The sequence below is a fragment of the Tamandua tetradactyla genome, unplaced genomic scaffold (genome assembly GCF_023851605.1).
Source record: "Tamandua tetradactyla isolate mTamTet1 unplaced genomic scaffold, mTamTet1.pri scaffold_103_ctg1, whole genome shotgun sequence".
Classification (NCBI taxonomy): Eukaryota; Metazoa; Chordata; class Mammalia; order Pilosa; family Myrmecophagidae; genus Tamandua; species Tamandua tetradactyla.
In genome coordinates, this window is record NW_027518261.1 from 389953 (window position 1) to 406503 (window position 16551).

Genomic DNA, 16551 nt, shown 5'->3' on the forward strand with positions numbered 1-16551 from the left:
ATTTTTCTCATTTATAATAAATGGACCAAGAGTATACATTTAATCAGTATTTGGAGGGGGAAAAAAACAATCTGCATGTAGTTATTTTGATTATTTCCAGTCAGCATTTACATTAAAACATATTAATAATTATTTTTTGGATGAGATTTTGCACATTGCCTTCTCCTGAGTTAGTTTTGCTTTAAGAATCTTGCAATTTGGACATGTTCTCTAAAATGAGGAAACAATTTTTTAAAATGCTCTTTCTTGATCTGGTTTTTCCACCTAACAAAGTTTGGGGCCAGGAGTTACTCCTAGCCGGTACCACTCCTTGGTCGGCCTCGGTTAGCTGTGCCAGCTTCCGTGCCCTTATCTGTAGCGCGATGGTGGGCAACGGGCTCCAAGGCCCCGAGCTCTACCGTTTTATGTTTGTTGATTGTCAGATCTCTGGGCCAATTCCTTGTATTTCAATGTAGAATTATTCTAAGCCTGGGAGGAGGTAACCGTAGTGTTTGTAGATTCTGAGACCAGTCCCATTACTGTATAGTCAAAGTAGTATAGTAAGAGTGTTTGGATTTTTCCCCTCAATAAGGACACAGCTCTCCACACACAAAGAATGCTCGTCTCCAGTTGGAAGTCTCAGAATGTATATGTATTATAACAAAATTTTAGACTTCTGTTTTCATAAGCTTTATTTATTTAAATGTTTTTTTACCTTTTCTCATACTCCACGCCATTTAATGCCTGGTTAGGATCAATTATTTAGCTGCATTTCAAATCGGTTTCCATTGCTTATAGTTTAGGATTATAATTAACCTAATCTTGAATTTAAAGCACTGAGCACTTTCCAGTTCTGACCCTGCATTAAAACTTTCCTGCCTCATATATGGAATAGTGCCTTTATACAGTGGTGCCTGCTGATTTTTTGAAGGAACGGAAAAAGTTTCTATTATCACTGTTCTAAACTGTACTGCACAAGAGGATTTACTGCAGTGCTGTAAATTTGCATAAGTAGTTGCTTAAGTTCCACGATAATGAGGTTCCTGAAGAATTTCCCTTTTATCAGATTTCCTTCATCCCCATCATAAATTTAGTAATACCTAAAGCAGACAGAGTACTGTACCAGTTTCCACAAGCAAGGCTATACCTACAAACACGAAGGTACTGGTGTCACAAAATTGTTTCTTGCTTGCTTGTTTGTATTCTTCACCTGTTTTTGAGCCACTTTCAAAATATTAGAACTTTAAATGTTATTCATAGTTCCAGGGGTTCAGAAAAACGCTAAGTCATATTGACACAGTAAATATATCAGATAGTTGGATTCTCTATGGAAAACTAGGGGCACTAGGGCGAACTGAAATAAGAATATGTTTACCTAGGGAATATTTTAGGGGCATGAATAGTGACAACGTAGCTTTTCCATCTCAGGTTTTTGTTGGGAGGAATCTAAAACATACTGTAAACAGCTAGGGGGCTAAGCCTTTCAAAGTTAGTTTTTAAAGAAAGGCACTTTATAACATCTTTTATCAATATTTATTTCTAAATATGGCTTAGTTTATTCTTATAAAAAACATTACTTGGACATTGCATTTACTGAATTTCCATTCAAAAGAGGTTCTAAGGAAATTCATATACAATTGAAAGCACAAAAGAAAGAATAATATGAATATGCTTTCATATTGCCCATTTGTGAAAAATAGCAGTGTTCTGCTGGAGAGCTGTTTGATACCAATTTTTGTCTTTCAAACATTTTCCCTTAATACTAAAAAATATATAAATCATTTACATAAAACTAAATGCAAAGGAAGGCACAGCCGGTTATAGTGATATAAGCATAGTCAGTATATGCAGAATTAAAGGGAAGACAAGCTTCACATCCTTATTAGACACTGAAATCCATTAAGAAAAGTTCTTCACTGTCAACAGTGTTCAACACTTAAGAGCTAAGAAGATATAAAAAAACATTAAAATTCATTTAATGCAAAACAGATTTTCATATATACTTGAATATTAAAAAAAAAACAGTTTTTAAAATGCTAACATAAATCTAGACTATCCATGTTATGAAAAGTGCAAACCAAATAACAGAGGGTTTCACAATGTCCTTCTCATGACACAGGTAAACTAGCCCATGGGGATAAACTGTAAATGAGTCCTTAACTGTGGCCAGACATCATCAGGATTTCTGAGAGTTCGAAGAAAGCAGTACTGGAGAAGCAGCTCTGTCCAGACTGGGGATTGGCACTGGCATGTGGCCATTAAGCAGTGTTGGGAACTGGAACAGCGTGTTTGGGCCTTGCAGTCTGGCAGGACTTAGTGGAGCAACTGGACTAAGGCTGCTCCAGAAATGTATGCTGGACAGCAGTGGACTTGGGGTCAAAAGCAGTCCATTTGGTGTCTGTGCGGTGAAGAAGGCTGGGGTGAGGGACCCCGAGGGCAGGGCTGGGCTGTTGAGGGCCATGGAGCCGATGTCGGTGCCCGAGTGCACCAGCGGCGGCGCCGAGATCTCCAAGCCTTTGGGTTTTTTGGCCTTTGGGGGCAGAGATGGAGACCTGGTCTTGGAGCCGGACGACAGGTTCAAGGGCTCCAGGGAATCCGAGTCCTGGCAGCCGGCCTCCAGGAAGAGGCCTCTGGGTTCAGAGGGGATGGGGGAGGAGGGGGACAGGGACGGGGACCGGGACGAGGGGGGCGAGGCCGAGGACACGCTGGCGGCGGTGGGTAACATCAGGGAGGAGATCTTGGCCGAGACGGAGGAGGCCAGGAGGGCCGAGGCGGCAGCGGCCTCGGACACGGGCGGCAGGGCCACCACGGGCCTGGTGACGCGCTTGTCGGCCTTGTTGGTCACGAACCGGATGACGGTGGTGACCTCTTCCACGGGGGGACTGCCCTCGGGCTGCTCGTCCAGCTTCTCCGTCTTGACGGTGTGGAAGGACTCGGACGGGCCGTGCAGGGAGTTGATGGTGAAGGACGAGTAGAGGCCCGAGTGGACGTACTGGTTGCGGGCGGCCAGGCCGTGGCGGGGCAGCGCGGGGGCCGGCGGGCAGTCGCTGTCGGGCAGCAGGAGGCCCTCCCCGCTCACCTCCACCGCCTGCGGGTCCATCTTCAGGATCTCAGGAAAGGACACGAACTTGTACACAAACTTCTGCCCGATCACCTTCTTGATGATGTTCTTGTCATAGTAGTATCGCAGGGCTCTGCTCAGCTTATCATAGTTCATGTTAGTTTTGTTTTTCCGGAGTCCCCACAGCTTGGCCACCTCTTCGGCCTTGAGGAGCTTGAATTCGCCATCGTTGGAGGTCCAGCAGATCAGGTGCTCGTGCTTCTGGTCCAGCAGCAACTGCAACAGGAACTGCCACAGCGTGATTGCACTCTCCATCCCCAGATGTGGGGCAGCGCTCAAGCTCCTTCTCCGGGGCGGGGGGGGGGGTTTCTAGGAGGAACCGGGCGAAAGCCCCCGACTTTCCATGCTGACAGACGTCTGCAGACGCTCTGTTGCTCTTGTAATGAGATCCGGATTTTTTCCCCCCTTTTTTTTTTCTTTCTCTCGCTCCTCTTTTTTTTTTTTTTTCCCTCTGGTGTGTGCGAGAGCAGGAAGTTGGAGCAGTCAGGCCGAGCCGGCTCACTTCCTTTACTGCATTATTCCCCAGGCGGTGTGCAGTCTGTGTAAACAGGCTTTTCCGCCCCGCGCCGCGCGCCCCGGCCGCGGCCGAGCGCGGGGGCTGCCAGGCGAGGCCCGCGCATTCCCCGCCGCCCCGGCCCCGCGCGCTCGCCCCGCACCGCGCGCCCCCGCCTGGTTCAGTTTTAAAATACCATTTTAATATTGATAACCTCCCAAATTTTTATTTCTAATAAATAAATTTCCTTTGAACTCCAAATTAAATTTTCATACATCTTCTATTCATCAAATCCCAAATTTATGAAATTCTAAAATGAAATCCTAATTCCATCATTGCAAATCTTCTAACTCCTTGTCTTCCTCATACCCTGATAAATCAGAACTCTAGGAATCATTCTTAATCCCTCCTCAACTCCAAAATACAAATCATAAGGTGTTCTGATAGGTCTGAAAATTTTAACACCATTGCTAAAATCAAGCAAGACTGCACTCATCCTGTTTATATTTGCCCAGTATTTTGTGAAACTCTCTTTAATCCAACACAGTCAAAATGCAGAAGTGACTTCTGAGATTCTCCTTAAGTGCCTACCAGTTCTCTCATAGATTCCTGGCTATTGTCTTAAAAAATATAGTCCCAGTTTTCATTTAGTTTCTATAATCAGCTTGTGATACACAATGAACAGAATGAAGAGCCTTTGAAATACTCAGGGCACACTGCATGAGTTACAGACCTGGCAGAAAGGGGAATTTCAAAGAGGTGGAGAGATTGAGGAGAGTTTCATGAGGGAACTATTTGCAAAGGTATAGACAGGGTAAAGGAAATAAAAAGGGAATGATGAACATTTAAGGCTAGCAACAGCTGAAGAGGCACTACCTCCACACTCCAGACCTAAAGAGCTGGGTCTGTGACCACAGCTCAATCTGGAGAAGGGATTCAAAGTCACAGGCCTGGGACTTGGACAGAATCTCCATCCATACCTTCCCATGTCCTAAAGGTGTTTCTCATGGTCAATCCTAACCAGGAAACCAGAGAACATGGAAAGTGCCTGATACTTTCCCCTAGGGTGAGTCTGTCAGGGCAGGAAGAGTGGAGAGAGTGGCCACTCAACCTGGAAATATAAATGAACAATAATTACCACAGCAGGAACTGTATACCATTAAAGAGTTACTCTTTATATGAATATATGAACATGAATAAATAAATTCATAAATTCAATGGATTCCTATTTTTCAATATTAAGACTTTTGAAACCTGACATAGCATTATATTTTTCTAATATAATAAACATATAATAACAGAGAAAAAATGTGAAAAATAAAAGTAACAAAGGGACATATGTCCGACCAATTATTTACACACTTGAAAGCAGCAGCCTAAATAATATACATATTTTTTAATCTGGTAAAAGAATGCTGTTCAGTACTAATCTAAATATACAGATAGACTCTGAAGTAAAAAAATGTGTTTATACCCAATTACATTTGGAGAAATAAATGAACAATCACTTGGAAAACAATAAAACTGGATTCCTATGTCACTTTATATGAAAATAAATTCATGAGCCATTTTATAATATTTTTGAATAATTAATAATCTTAGAATGTGGAAGTTTGTCCGGGACTTCTCGCTCAGCGTCAAGCCCCCGGCCGGCGAAGGGGACAGAGGAGAGAGAGACAGACGCAGACAAACCGACTCGAGTGATAAACACGAACCCGTAACACGCGGCGGTTGTGAGCACAGACCTTTACTGGAGCTAAGCTTGCATTCTCTGTAACAGGTTCCGCGCGGGCTAGAATACCCCACGGGGGAGCAACCTCTATGCGGCCGTCAGGTACGGCTCCCTGCGGGTCGTCTCCTCTCACCCCGTCCGGGTAACGCCTTATATACATAATCAAAATCCAATAGGCTAACACCACGTATACAGGGGTGATTGGTAGATGCGGTTGGCGGGTGTGTGCGTCATATGCGGAAGCAGGATGTGGGCACCATCTTGGCTCACTCGATGGGCGGGGGGAACTCTAGAGCAGGCTGCAGCGTGTCCACTAGGCCTGACCCGGGAGGCGGCTCTCCACAGAAGTTCTTTCCAAATGCAGCATAAATCAACAAAACAGAAAGGAGAATATTAATTAATGTTACTACATGAAAATATATAAACTGATATATCACCATTTAAATAAATGAATGAATTGATTTAAAAACATAGCCCAAACACAACAAAATGGGAAAAACACTTTCAGCATATATAAATAACATAGATAAATCCTAAATCTACAAAGTACTGTTGTAAATCAATATGTTAAACACCCTCCACCCAATGATCTAAAGATATGCACAAACCATTTCTAATAAACTAAAAACAAAACAATTGAACATAAAAGATGATTAGCTTCATTTGTAATTAATGAAATGTAAAATGGTTGTGATGTCATTTTTTACTCCTTAGATTGGATATCTTATAGTTTAATAAAACACAGAATTTGCAAAGATTTAGGGAAACACATGCTTATACATTATTGATGGGCCTGAATTTTGGCACAAAAGCTCTAGTTGGGTGTGCTGGTTTGAGAAGGTTTATATACTGTAGAAAACCCATGTTTTAATCCTAATCAGTCTTGTGGGAACAAAGGTTTCTTCTAATCCCTATTCAGTACTGCATGTTTGAAACTTTAATTAGATAATTTCGCTGGAGATGTGACTCAATCAAGAGTAGTTGTTAAACTGGATTGATGGAGACATGTATCCACCCATTCTAGGTGGGTCTTAATTACTTTACTGGAATCCTATAAAAAGAGGAAATATTTTGGAGAAAGAAGAGATTCTGAGGGAGCAGAATGATGCAGCCATGAGAAGTGGAGAGTGCACCAGACAGCGACCTTTGGAGATGAAGAAGGAAAATGCCTCCTGGGTAGCTTCATGAAACAGGAAGCCAGGAGAGAAAGCTAGCAGATGATGCTGTGTTCATCATGTGTCTTTATAGATGAGAGAGAAACCCTGACCATGTTCACCATGTGCCTTTTCACTTGAGAGAAACCCTGAACTACAGTGGCTTTCTTGAATCAAGGTATCTTCCCCTGGATGTCTCAGATTAGACATTTCTATAGACTTGTTTTAATTGGGATATTTTCATGGCCTTAGAACTGTAAACTAGTAACTTATTAAATTCCCCCCTTTAAAAGCCATTCTGTTTTTGGTATACTGCATTCCAGCAGCTAGCAAACTAGAATAGGTGGCAATGTATTGTTATTCTATTACAAATTTTAAACCTTCATATCTTTTAATTCAACACTTCCACATAGATTATCATCACATTTAATCAATATCAGTAATAGAATTGTGGCATTTATTTGGATTTATTGTGTTCATATCTGTGTGCTTGTTTAAGTAAGATTAAGCATTATAGATACATTGGGATTGAAAATTCCCTTTCTAGCATTTACATGTTGAAATGCTATGAGAGAGAGGCAAAAGTAGTTTCACAGTGCTTGTAGCTGACTGACTTAGGAACCTCAGTGAATGGTTATAGAGCAACTCACAGATGAAGCATTCATAAGGAAGATCAGGGAATGAATGGAAAAGAGGCACGTTGTGTTGGTGGAAATTCTCATACTGTATTGCTGATATTTACTGCATCGTCCAGGTTGATATGTTTATACTAAGGTGGATCTCAGAAGATAAATCTAAGGTAAAAATATAGAAATCATCAGCGTGTAGAATGCAGTTGAAATACTGAATCAATTAAATTTTGTAAGTCTTTGAAGTTAATCCTGAAATCCTATTTTTCTTTTTATTTTGGCAAAATGTTAGAAATATCTTTTGATCCAATACAAATATAAGACCATTGTGGTAGGTGAAATTACCTACTCCCAGCAAAAGAAAAAAAATAAACAAGTTCTTAAAGTATATCCATTCTTGTGGATGTGAGCCCATTGTAAAGAGGAACTTTTAAAGTATTCTATGCTAATGTCCTCTGATTTCTCTCTCAATTAGCTCAAATTCCATGCAAACTATTTATTTCTATCCTTAAATATCAATAGCCTCTATAGTGGAAAAGGAGATGTGCTGCCCAGATTCCAATACAAGGATGGACTTGCCAGTAGCTTCTAGCTGTCAGTTTTTCAAGGTTTTTCTGACCTACAAAGACTCCATATGCTGGAGAGAGCTCACTTATAGACCAGCCAACAGCAAATGACTGATTGTGCAGAAATATAAAGTTCCAGACATTTTGGCTCACCACAGGGTGATTCTTATGGCCATGTATGTATCAAATTTCCTCCAAGAGTTGGGAAAGGCTTTGTCAGAAATGCATTAATGTTTGGCTCCCCTCCATCCCCTTTCAGCAGATGTGGATCCCTACTTAATTTTCTGAATGCCAAACAATCTCAGTATCTGTTTGAAAAGAATCCAACCTTTGAAATCCCTCTAAAATCTGATTCTGCCCAATCCAGGGTCCATTTTAGCAATAAAGTAAACGTGAATCTTACTAAAACCCTGTCCTTTTTAATGAGCCCCAACATCATCTGACCCCTACCACATCTCTACTATTGAATAGAGCCATTTCCCACTCATTTCTTTCAGGTCTACTAAAACTAATATTCTTTCAATTATACCTTGTTTTGTGCCTCATATTCTTGGATTATGTCAGTTCCTTGCCTGGAGTCATTATTACTGTGCATTTCAGAAGCTGGCTGCATCTCATCAAGACCTTGACTTAAGTGTCAACTACACAGAAATGTCTTCCTTGAACCCCATCCTCTTATCTACATTAGGTATCCCATGTTAATTCTCTCCCCTAAGGTACCTTCTTTTCTTAATCTATGGCACATATCAAAATCTACAGGTACATTTTATGTTTTTTAATGCATCCAATATTTACCTCCAAAGGACTAGATGCTACCTTAAGGAAGAGGCTAAGTCTCTTTTGACAATCACTGTGTGTCCAGCATTTAACAGTTAACTACAGCTAGAAAATGGATAATGAGTATTTTTAAATGAATATATAAGTAGGCATAGTACCCTAACATTCACTCTCCACTGAAATTAATTGAAGGAATTTTTTAATGGGGGAAATCTACATACACAAGACACTATGAGTACATTTGCCAGACATTGTCAAAATTCTGAAAATAATGTGCATTCAAAAAGAAGATTTGGAGTTGGACTAAAGGACCCATGTTACTTGTAAGATGCATAGAAAAACTAAATATGAAAACGAAGCATAATTCCACAGATAAATTTTTAAAACTTTTTTTATTGTATAGTAGAACATATATACAAAGCAAAGAAATAAAAAAACAATAGTTTTCAAAGCACTCTTCAACAATTAGTTACAGGACAGATCCCAGAGTTTGTCATGGGCTACCATATAATCTTCTCCGATCTTTTTTCCTTCTAGCTGCTCCAGAATATAGGAAATGATAAAGCTTAAATAATTTTTATCATCACAATCAATTTTTTCCTTCTTTTTTTTTGTAAAAAATAACATATACACAGAAAAGCAATACATTTCAAAGTATAGCACCACAGTTAGTTGCAGAACGTATTTCAGTGTTTAATATGGTTTTTTTCTTCTAGTTACTCTAAAATTGGAGACTAAAAAATATATCAATTTAATGATTCAGTATTCATACTCATTTGTTAAACTCTATCTTCACGGTATAACTCCACCATCACCTTTGGTCTTTTCATCCCTCTCTTTAGGGTTATTTGGGCTATGGTCATTCTAAATTTTTCATATTGGAAGGGTCTGCCACTAATATGCAGTGGGGAGATGAAACTATCTGAAGTTCTGAAGAAGCTAGGCCCTCAGTACTTATCTGAACCAGGGACCCATCTGAAGGTTGTAGGCTTCTGGAAAGTTTCTCTAGTGCATGGAACCCTTGTGAGTCTTATGTATTGCTCTAGGTGTTCTTTAGGACTGACTGAATGGTCCTAGTTGGGGTTGGCAGGTTATGATAGCTAGCAATGTTTAACTGAAGCATGTGTAACAGCAACTCCAGAGGAGCCTCTCAACTCTATTTGAACTTTCTCTACCACTGATACTTTATTAGTTACACTTCCTTTGTCCCTTTTTGTCAGGATGGAATTGTTGATCCCATGGTGCCAGGGTCAGATTCATCCCTGGGAGTCATTTCACATGTTGCCAGGGAGACTTTCACCACTGGATGTCATGTCCCACATAATGGGGAGGGCAGTGGTTTCACTTTCATAGTTGGGCTTAGAGAGAATGAGGGCACATCTAATCAACAAAAGAGGCCCTCCAGAAGTAACACTTAGACATGCCTATAGGTAGTCTAAGCTTCTCTGCTATATACATAAGCCTCACAAGACTAAGCCTTAGTATTGAGGGCATGGCCTATTGTTTTTGGAGTCCTTAACATTTGATACAGTATCAGGGGATTCCCTGTTGGTAAGTTTCAATAGTACCAAGTTCTTTCTACCATCCCTCAAGGGAGCATGTCAATGCTTTTCTAATTATCTGCTTAATAGGATATAGGATATAGGATGTATCCACCTGCCAGATAAATGCAATTAAAACTATGAAAGGAGAAGGTAAAATAGGATATTGGTCCATGAAGTGCTCAATGGAGGAATTTTCCTATTTATGAGAGTTTTTCAGAGGACACACCCCACTAGAGGACTCATAGATTGGGAACCCACAGAAGAGTTCTCACATTTCCGAGTCAGGTAGGTAACAAATATTCTAGTAATCCAATAGGGAGAAAAACAAACAGAGTCAAAATGATAAACAGAAAACACAAATAAGATTAGAGAACTACATTTAAATGTATCAGTAATCCAATTCTGTAAATCCATTTGCATTTTTAAAACTACAAAATGTATAACTCCACACAAACTATAATGAAAGATAGCATTTGGAAATAATGGTGAAGAAATTTTTCTACTGAAATTATTGGTTAATATGATGACATCTTTGCTCCAAAATGCAGCAGTTACCAATAAGAATTGCAACCGATATTAAATATAATATTAAAAGGAAAAGCAATAAAAGCACAATCAGCCTCAAAATCAAATAGTAATACACCAGAAACAAAAGGAAAGAAAAAATTCTGAGTGGAGGAAAGCTACACACCCACTCAACTCAAAGGTCCAGTCAATTTAAGGCATTGCCCAAATGAGTAATCACCACAAGATGAATAAGGTTGAACACTCCATCTGACATATGAACAAAAGGTGTGTATAGAGCCAGAGTTTGCCCCCAACTCAAGGTTGGGAGGTAAAAGGCACAATATCAATACTATAACTGTTTCCATTTAGTATTGAATCTGAAACCCTTAATATAATATTCTCAATATAATATTGGGATAGAAACTCTACCTATACCTTTAAAAATCTGACTGTGGCCCTGGCTAGGAGTCCAGATAAAGGCATTCCAAAATCACCTTCAAATCTGCTTATATGCAATTTATTTTTTCTCAGCATATTGAAGTTATTACACTGTCTATGTGCCATAATTTCTGTTGGGAATTGTACTGTGAGCCTAATAATTGTTATTTAGTAAAAGTTTAGTCTAACTTTTTGCTCTGGATGCTTTTAAAACCTTTTTCATTTTGGGATTCTTCATTTAACTATGGTGACTCTAGATATAAATATCTTCCTTATTCATCCTAATTAGGATTTTATAATTGTCATATAAATATTTAAGTAATTCATCAACTTTTTAAAATATTCAGTTTTTATTTCTTCAATTATTATCTTTTGCTGCATCCTGTCTTTCTAGGATTCCAGAATTTTATCTTTCTTCCAATACACCTATTTAACCTCACTTTCATCTTCTTGCTTATGTAGCTTGCATTATAGATTATTCAGATGTATACTCCTGGCATTAAATCTTATTTTAACTCTCTCCAATCTGCTATTAATAATCCACTGACATTTCATTCTAAACACTTTAATTTTTCATTCCTAAAACAGCCTTTAATTTTTTTAAAAGATATACCTGGTCTTTAATGATAATCTATACTCCTTGCTCATTTAAAGATGTTTTATACAAAGTTATTTTGCAGTTGATCATTTCACATCAGATTCTTAAGGATCCTGGAAGCTAATTTGAGGATACTTTCTTCCAAAGAGAATTGGCATTTCCTTCTATAAGTAGACAGGGGCTCTCACCAACCTGAATCAATTTAGGAACCTTCCAGGATCAGCTGGAAGTTTACAAATGTCCTCTGGAGTGTGTTACCAGTTCATAGGCCCTTAGAAGGGGAGACCTCTAGCTGCTGCCTTGGATTCTGAAAGCAGAAGCATTACTCCTTTGACTGATCAAATATGCCTGGTCTGGAAGCTCACCAAAAAAAGTGGAATAGGTGCCAAGAAAAGTTGACTATCTGCCTCCTGCTCTTACTATGGAAAAACTAAGGTGGTAGAGACCCATCAAGAGAGGTTGCAAATCACCTTTCTGGTAAAGGTGAATTGTGAAAAGGAGCAGAACTACACCCAGAATATTTGTGAGTCCCCCATTGATTTCCCTCACAAATTTATTGAGGTTTTTTCAAAACTTATTGACATGCTTCTAAGGGTTGGCCAAAGTCACCCTGAAGATTTAACCAACTCTGTGTAGGCATTTTTGCTCACTATCCAAATTCAAGGCAAAAAAATTTTTTTTTGATATCAAGGACAGATTATCATTCAAAACCTAGCAACAGCTTCTTAGTTTTAGGACAATTATAAAAGAAAAAAAGATTAAGCAAAACAATTAAAAATCTGTACTCGATGTTAGTTCTGGGGTTTGGGGAGATGTTCTAAATGGGACCTGTATTTTCTGCCTGAGTCATCTGAAAACTTACAACTTCCCTGATAAAAGAGTTATAATTTAATAAACTTCTGTGTTAACTGCTCAATTAAAGCACCTTACTAAAGGGATAATCCTTACATTGGCTAATTTTTAAAAACAATAATAAGGGAAATTGCATGTCATTGTTTTTAAAAGTCAAGACCTTTGAAAAAATTATAAAAGAATGTCTGAAAGATTCAGAAGTCACAGGAACAATAAAGCTAGAGAGTCCATAAAGCTTGAGAGTGATTGGTGAATGCATAAAATCAACAGACTTAGGGGTCTTGCACATGGGAACTGTTGATACTAGAGCTCTATTTTCCACAATTTCCTCAGGAATTTCTTGCTTTCCATATGCTGATAGGTCAATACCAGATGTTGGTATTTTGGGTTAGCTTTGTTCCTTTTCCTCTGAGGTTCCAATACCAGACAATCTTCTGACAAAAATATATATATATCTATATAGATAGATACAATTTCTTACTTTCTGCTGATTCTCCCCTAAACCCTGTGAAGAGAGACTTGCTCTGCAACTTAAAGACAAGCATATTCCACAGTCTGGAAACTCTCTGTGAAATTCATGTAAGAAAAAGAATCTGATTTGGTTATTACGTAGCTTCAAAAACTAGGGGTATGGGAGAGAATGGTAGGCTCATACCCTACTAGAAGACACCCCTGGGTAAAGCAAACTATAACTTCATTTTGGGCCTTAGAGAATAATGATATTGGTTTAATTTTGAGGAAAGGTACAAAAAAAATCTCCCTTAAAAGGCAAGACATATGTAAAACTATATTCTTTGAGAACTCAATTATAAAGCATAGAACTAGTTATAAAAAAATAAAAAATAAATTAAAAAGCACATTCATTCTTTTTTTTTTAGTTTTGTATGGGCAGGAACCTGGAATCGAACCCAGGTCTAAGGCATGGCAGGTGAGAACTCTGCCTGCTGAGCCACTGTGGCCTATCCATTCTTGATTAGTCCATATATATTTTAAAAAGGATATGCAAATTTGATAAAGAGGGTTGATTTTTTGCAAATTTATAGAAAATCTTATAAAAATTAATACATATATTGTTCCATTAACCCCTATATTTCCTAACCCTACAACTCTTCTGACTTCTAACTTTAGTATCTTCATCTGCAAAGTTGTTTTCTGTAATTGATACATATTCTAGTTTTAAAAAATTCTTTCTGCCCCTTCAGAAAACCAGTTTAAATATTTATTTGTTTTTGCTTACATAAGTGACTGATATTGATAAGCAATGATTCATCAAAGGGATTTAAATGTTATTACTATTTTTCTAGTCATTTACAAAAAAGTTTAAAGATTTGTTCCATCATAGGAATCTAAAACTATTCAAAATATAGATAATTTGATAGCAGCCTCAAAAACAAAAACAAAAAAAGAACATTATATTTATTGGCTTAATTACAATTCCTTGCTTCACAGGGGAATAAGGACTCAGTAAAAAAATTACAATATTGTCAAATAGAAACACAAAATGTAAGAAATCTCTTGCAAGTTAAAAGCTATAAAATGTTACCATCTAAAAGTCAGCCAATTTTACAGATGAAATTGGCCTATTTCTGTTCATAAAATATATTTGATAATGTTTACTGATGGTCATGGACTCAAAGTAAAGTGTCCTGCTTAAGGCTTCCTTTGCTGAAATAACTTAAAAAATTAATATTTGCCTAAAATTAAGTATATACTTAAAGAGTTATTAACAGTGACTGAGAGCTATTCATGGTTCTACACTTAAAACAAATACATACCAGTAACTAACAAATTTAAAATGTTTTGCATGAAGAAGAACAAAGGAATGTCAGTAATGCAGGGTGTTGAAAATAGATGGTAATTAATATTTTAAAACTTTTAACATGTGTGAGACTAAAGCAAAAAATATTTGGTATAAAATTTATATTTTGACTAGTGCATCTCTTAATATAACTTATGTGAACAGTTTAATAGAACACCATAAGTACATGGAACCTTAAGTAGGGCATGAGATTTTGTAGGTTTGTCCACAGTGATGCCAAATAAATCCCAGAAGGATTTGAACAATGAATAAAAAAGTACATTCAAATCCCCTTGGGGGAATGGTTAGAAAGGGGGAAAATCTATTTTCCCCAAGTGGAGAATTCTTGATGTTCTCACAAGCAGTGGGGACAACCAAAGCAATAGGCTGAGCCCCCAATCTTGGGGTTTGTTCATATGAAACTTAACCTGCAAAGGATAGGCTTTCATTTAAAAATACTTATAAAAAGTAAAGCTAAGATTGTAAGCTTTAACTGTTATCTTTAAATTCTGAAATACTTTGCTCTTTATGTAACCTAGTACTTCCTTAGAAATTTAAGTATCTGTGTGAAACTTGAGATTCAGATTTAGTTCTCCAGCTCTGAAGCCAGCATAAGTCCATACAGCAATTGTTAAAAAAGAACTGAAAAAGATCAAACTCTGATTAAAGATGTGATGAAACTGATCTGGTTAAAACTCAGGCAAATTAATATACAAGGTAAAGAATAAAGTGGAGAATTCTTGATATTCTCACAAGCAGTGGGGACACCCAGAGCCTTAGGATGAGCCCCCAATCTTGGGGTTTATACATATGAAACTTATTCCTGCAAAGGATAGGCTAAGCCTACTTAAAATTAGGGCTAAGAGTCACCCCCCCAAGAGAAGCTCTTTTGTTGCTCAGATGTGGCCTCTCTCTCTCTCTCAGTCAACACAACAAGCAAACTCACTGCCCTCCCCCTCTCTATGTAGGACATGACTCCCAAGGGTGTGGACCTTCCTGGCAAGGTGGGACAGAAATCCTAAAATGAGCTGTGACTCAGCACCAAGGGATTGAGAAAACCTTCTCAACTGAAAGGTGGAAGAGAGAAATGAGACAAAGTATCAATGGCTGAGAGATTCCAAACAGAGTCAAGAGGTTACCCTGGAGGTTATTCTTATGCATTAAATAGATATCACCTTTTTAGTTCAGGCATAACAGAGAGGCTTGAGGAAACTGCCTGAAAATGTAGAGCTGTGTTCCAGTAGCCATGTTTCTTGAAGATGATTGTATAATGATATGGCTTTAGCAATGTGACTGTGTGATTGTGACAACCTTATGTCTGATGCATCTTTTATCTATCTTATAGACAGATGAGTAAAATATATGGATTAAAAATAAATAATGGGGGAACAAATGTTAAAATAAATTTAGTAGATTGAAATGCTAGTGATCAATGAAAGGGAGGGGTAAGGGGTATGTTATGTATGAACGTTTTTTCTGTTTTCTTTTTATTTCTTTTTCTGAATTGATGCAAATGTTCTAAGAAATGGCCATGGTGATGAAAGAAAAGAATGTTCATGTTGTATGTAGATTGGTTTTATTAATAAAAATAAAAAAGATAGTACAATGGTAATTTAAATGTTTGGTGTCTGTCTTAGAGTAGGAGAGAAATTTAAGAACACAATACTTGACTTTAGTAAAATCCAAAATACCTCATGAAAAATTGATAATTCATTGTCAGAGGTTTTATAACTGTCAACTCAGATATCAGAAGTCCATTCCAGATCTTAACAATGAAAGTGATGACAAGTAGAAAAGATTAATCTATCTGTAAAAAAGTTTGTTGGCTAAATTTCAACAATGTACTAGAGCATTTCCCTGAAGTTTGTTAAAAGTTAGAGTGACATGTGCAAATAAATATATCATCTGTGCTGGTTTGAAACTGTTGTGTACTCCAGAAAAGGCATGACCTTTACTCAATTCATTATTGCATGGTAGAAACCTTTTTTAATTTTTTTATTTCCATAGCAATCTGGAACACCCAGTTGTGGATATGACTTTTGGGTTAGATTACTTCCATGGAGATGTGACACATCCAACTTTAGGTGTGGCCTTTTGATGAGGTGGAGATGTAATTCTACCAATTCAAGGTGGGTTTTGATTAGTTTATTAAGATCCTTTAAAAGAGGGGACATTTTGAGGAAATCTCAGATGCCGATGTTTGGAGTTGCTTCAGAGCCAGAAAGATCAACATGAAATCCAGACATTTAGAGATGTAGGGCCCAGCAGATGTTGCCATGTGCCTTTCCTTGAGATGCTAAGCAAGCCAGAACCTGGAGAGAGTCAAGGTAAACCAAGAGATGAGCCAAGGCCTGGAGAAACCA

The 16551-nt window shown here is 38.1% G+C and overlaps 1 protein-coding gene and 1 pseudogene across 13 annotated transcripts in view; both read right to left on the minus strand.

Annotated features, from left to right (window-relative positions):
• The window catches only part of LOC143673063 (vomeronasal type-2 receptor 26-like), a 107498-nt gene that overhangs the window by 13161 nt on the left and 77786 nt on the right, over nucleotides 1–16551 (minus strand). For 7 of the 13 annotated variants that reach the window (XM_077147436.1, XM_077147435.1, XM_077147434.1 and 4 more), the window contains one exon: nucleotides 7130–7273. The exons of the other annotated variants lie outside the window; for them this stretch is intronic. In XM_077147436.1, coding sequence (XP_077003551.1) covers nucleotides 7130–7201 — 72 coding nt within the window. In that variant the 5' untranslated portion in view covers nucleotides 7202–7273. The remainder of the gene's footprint in view (nucleotides 1–7129; nucleotides 7274–16551) is intronic. 13 annotated transcript variants of the gene reach the window in all.
• LOC143673064 (ETS domain-containing protein Elk-3 pseudogene) lies at nucleotides 1936–3696 on the minus strand (annotated as a pseudogene).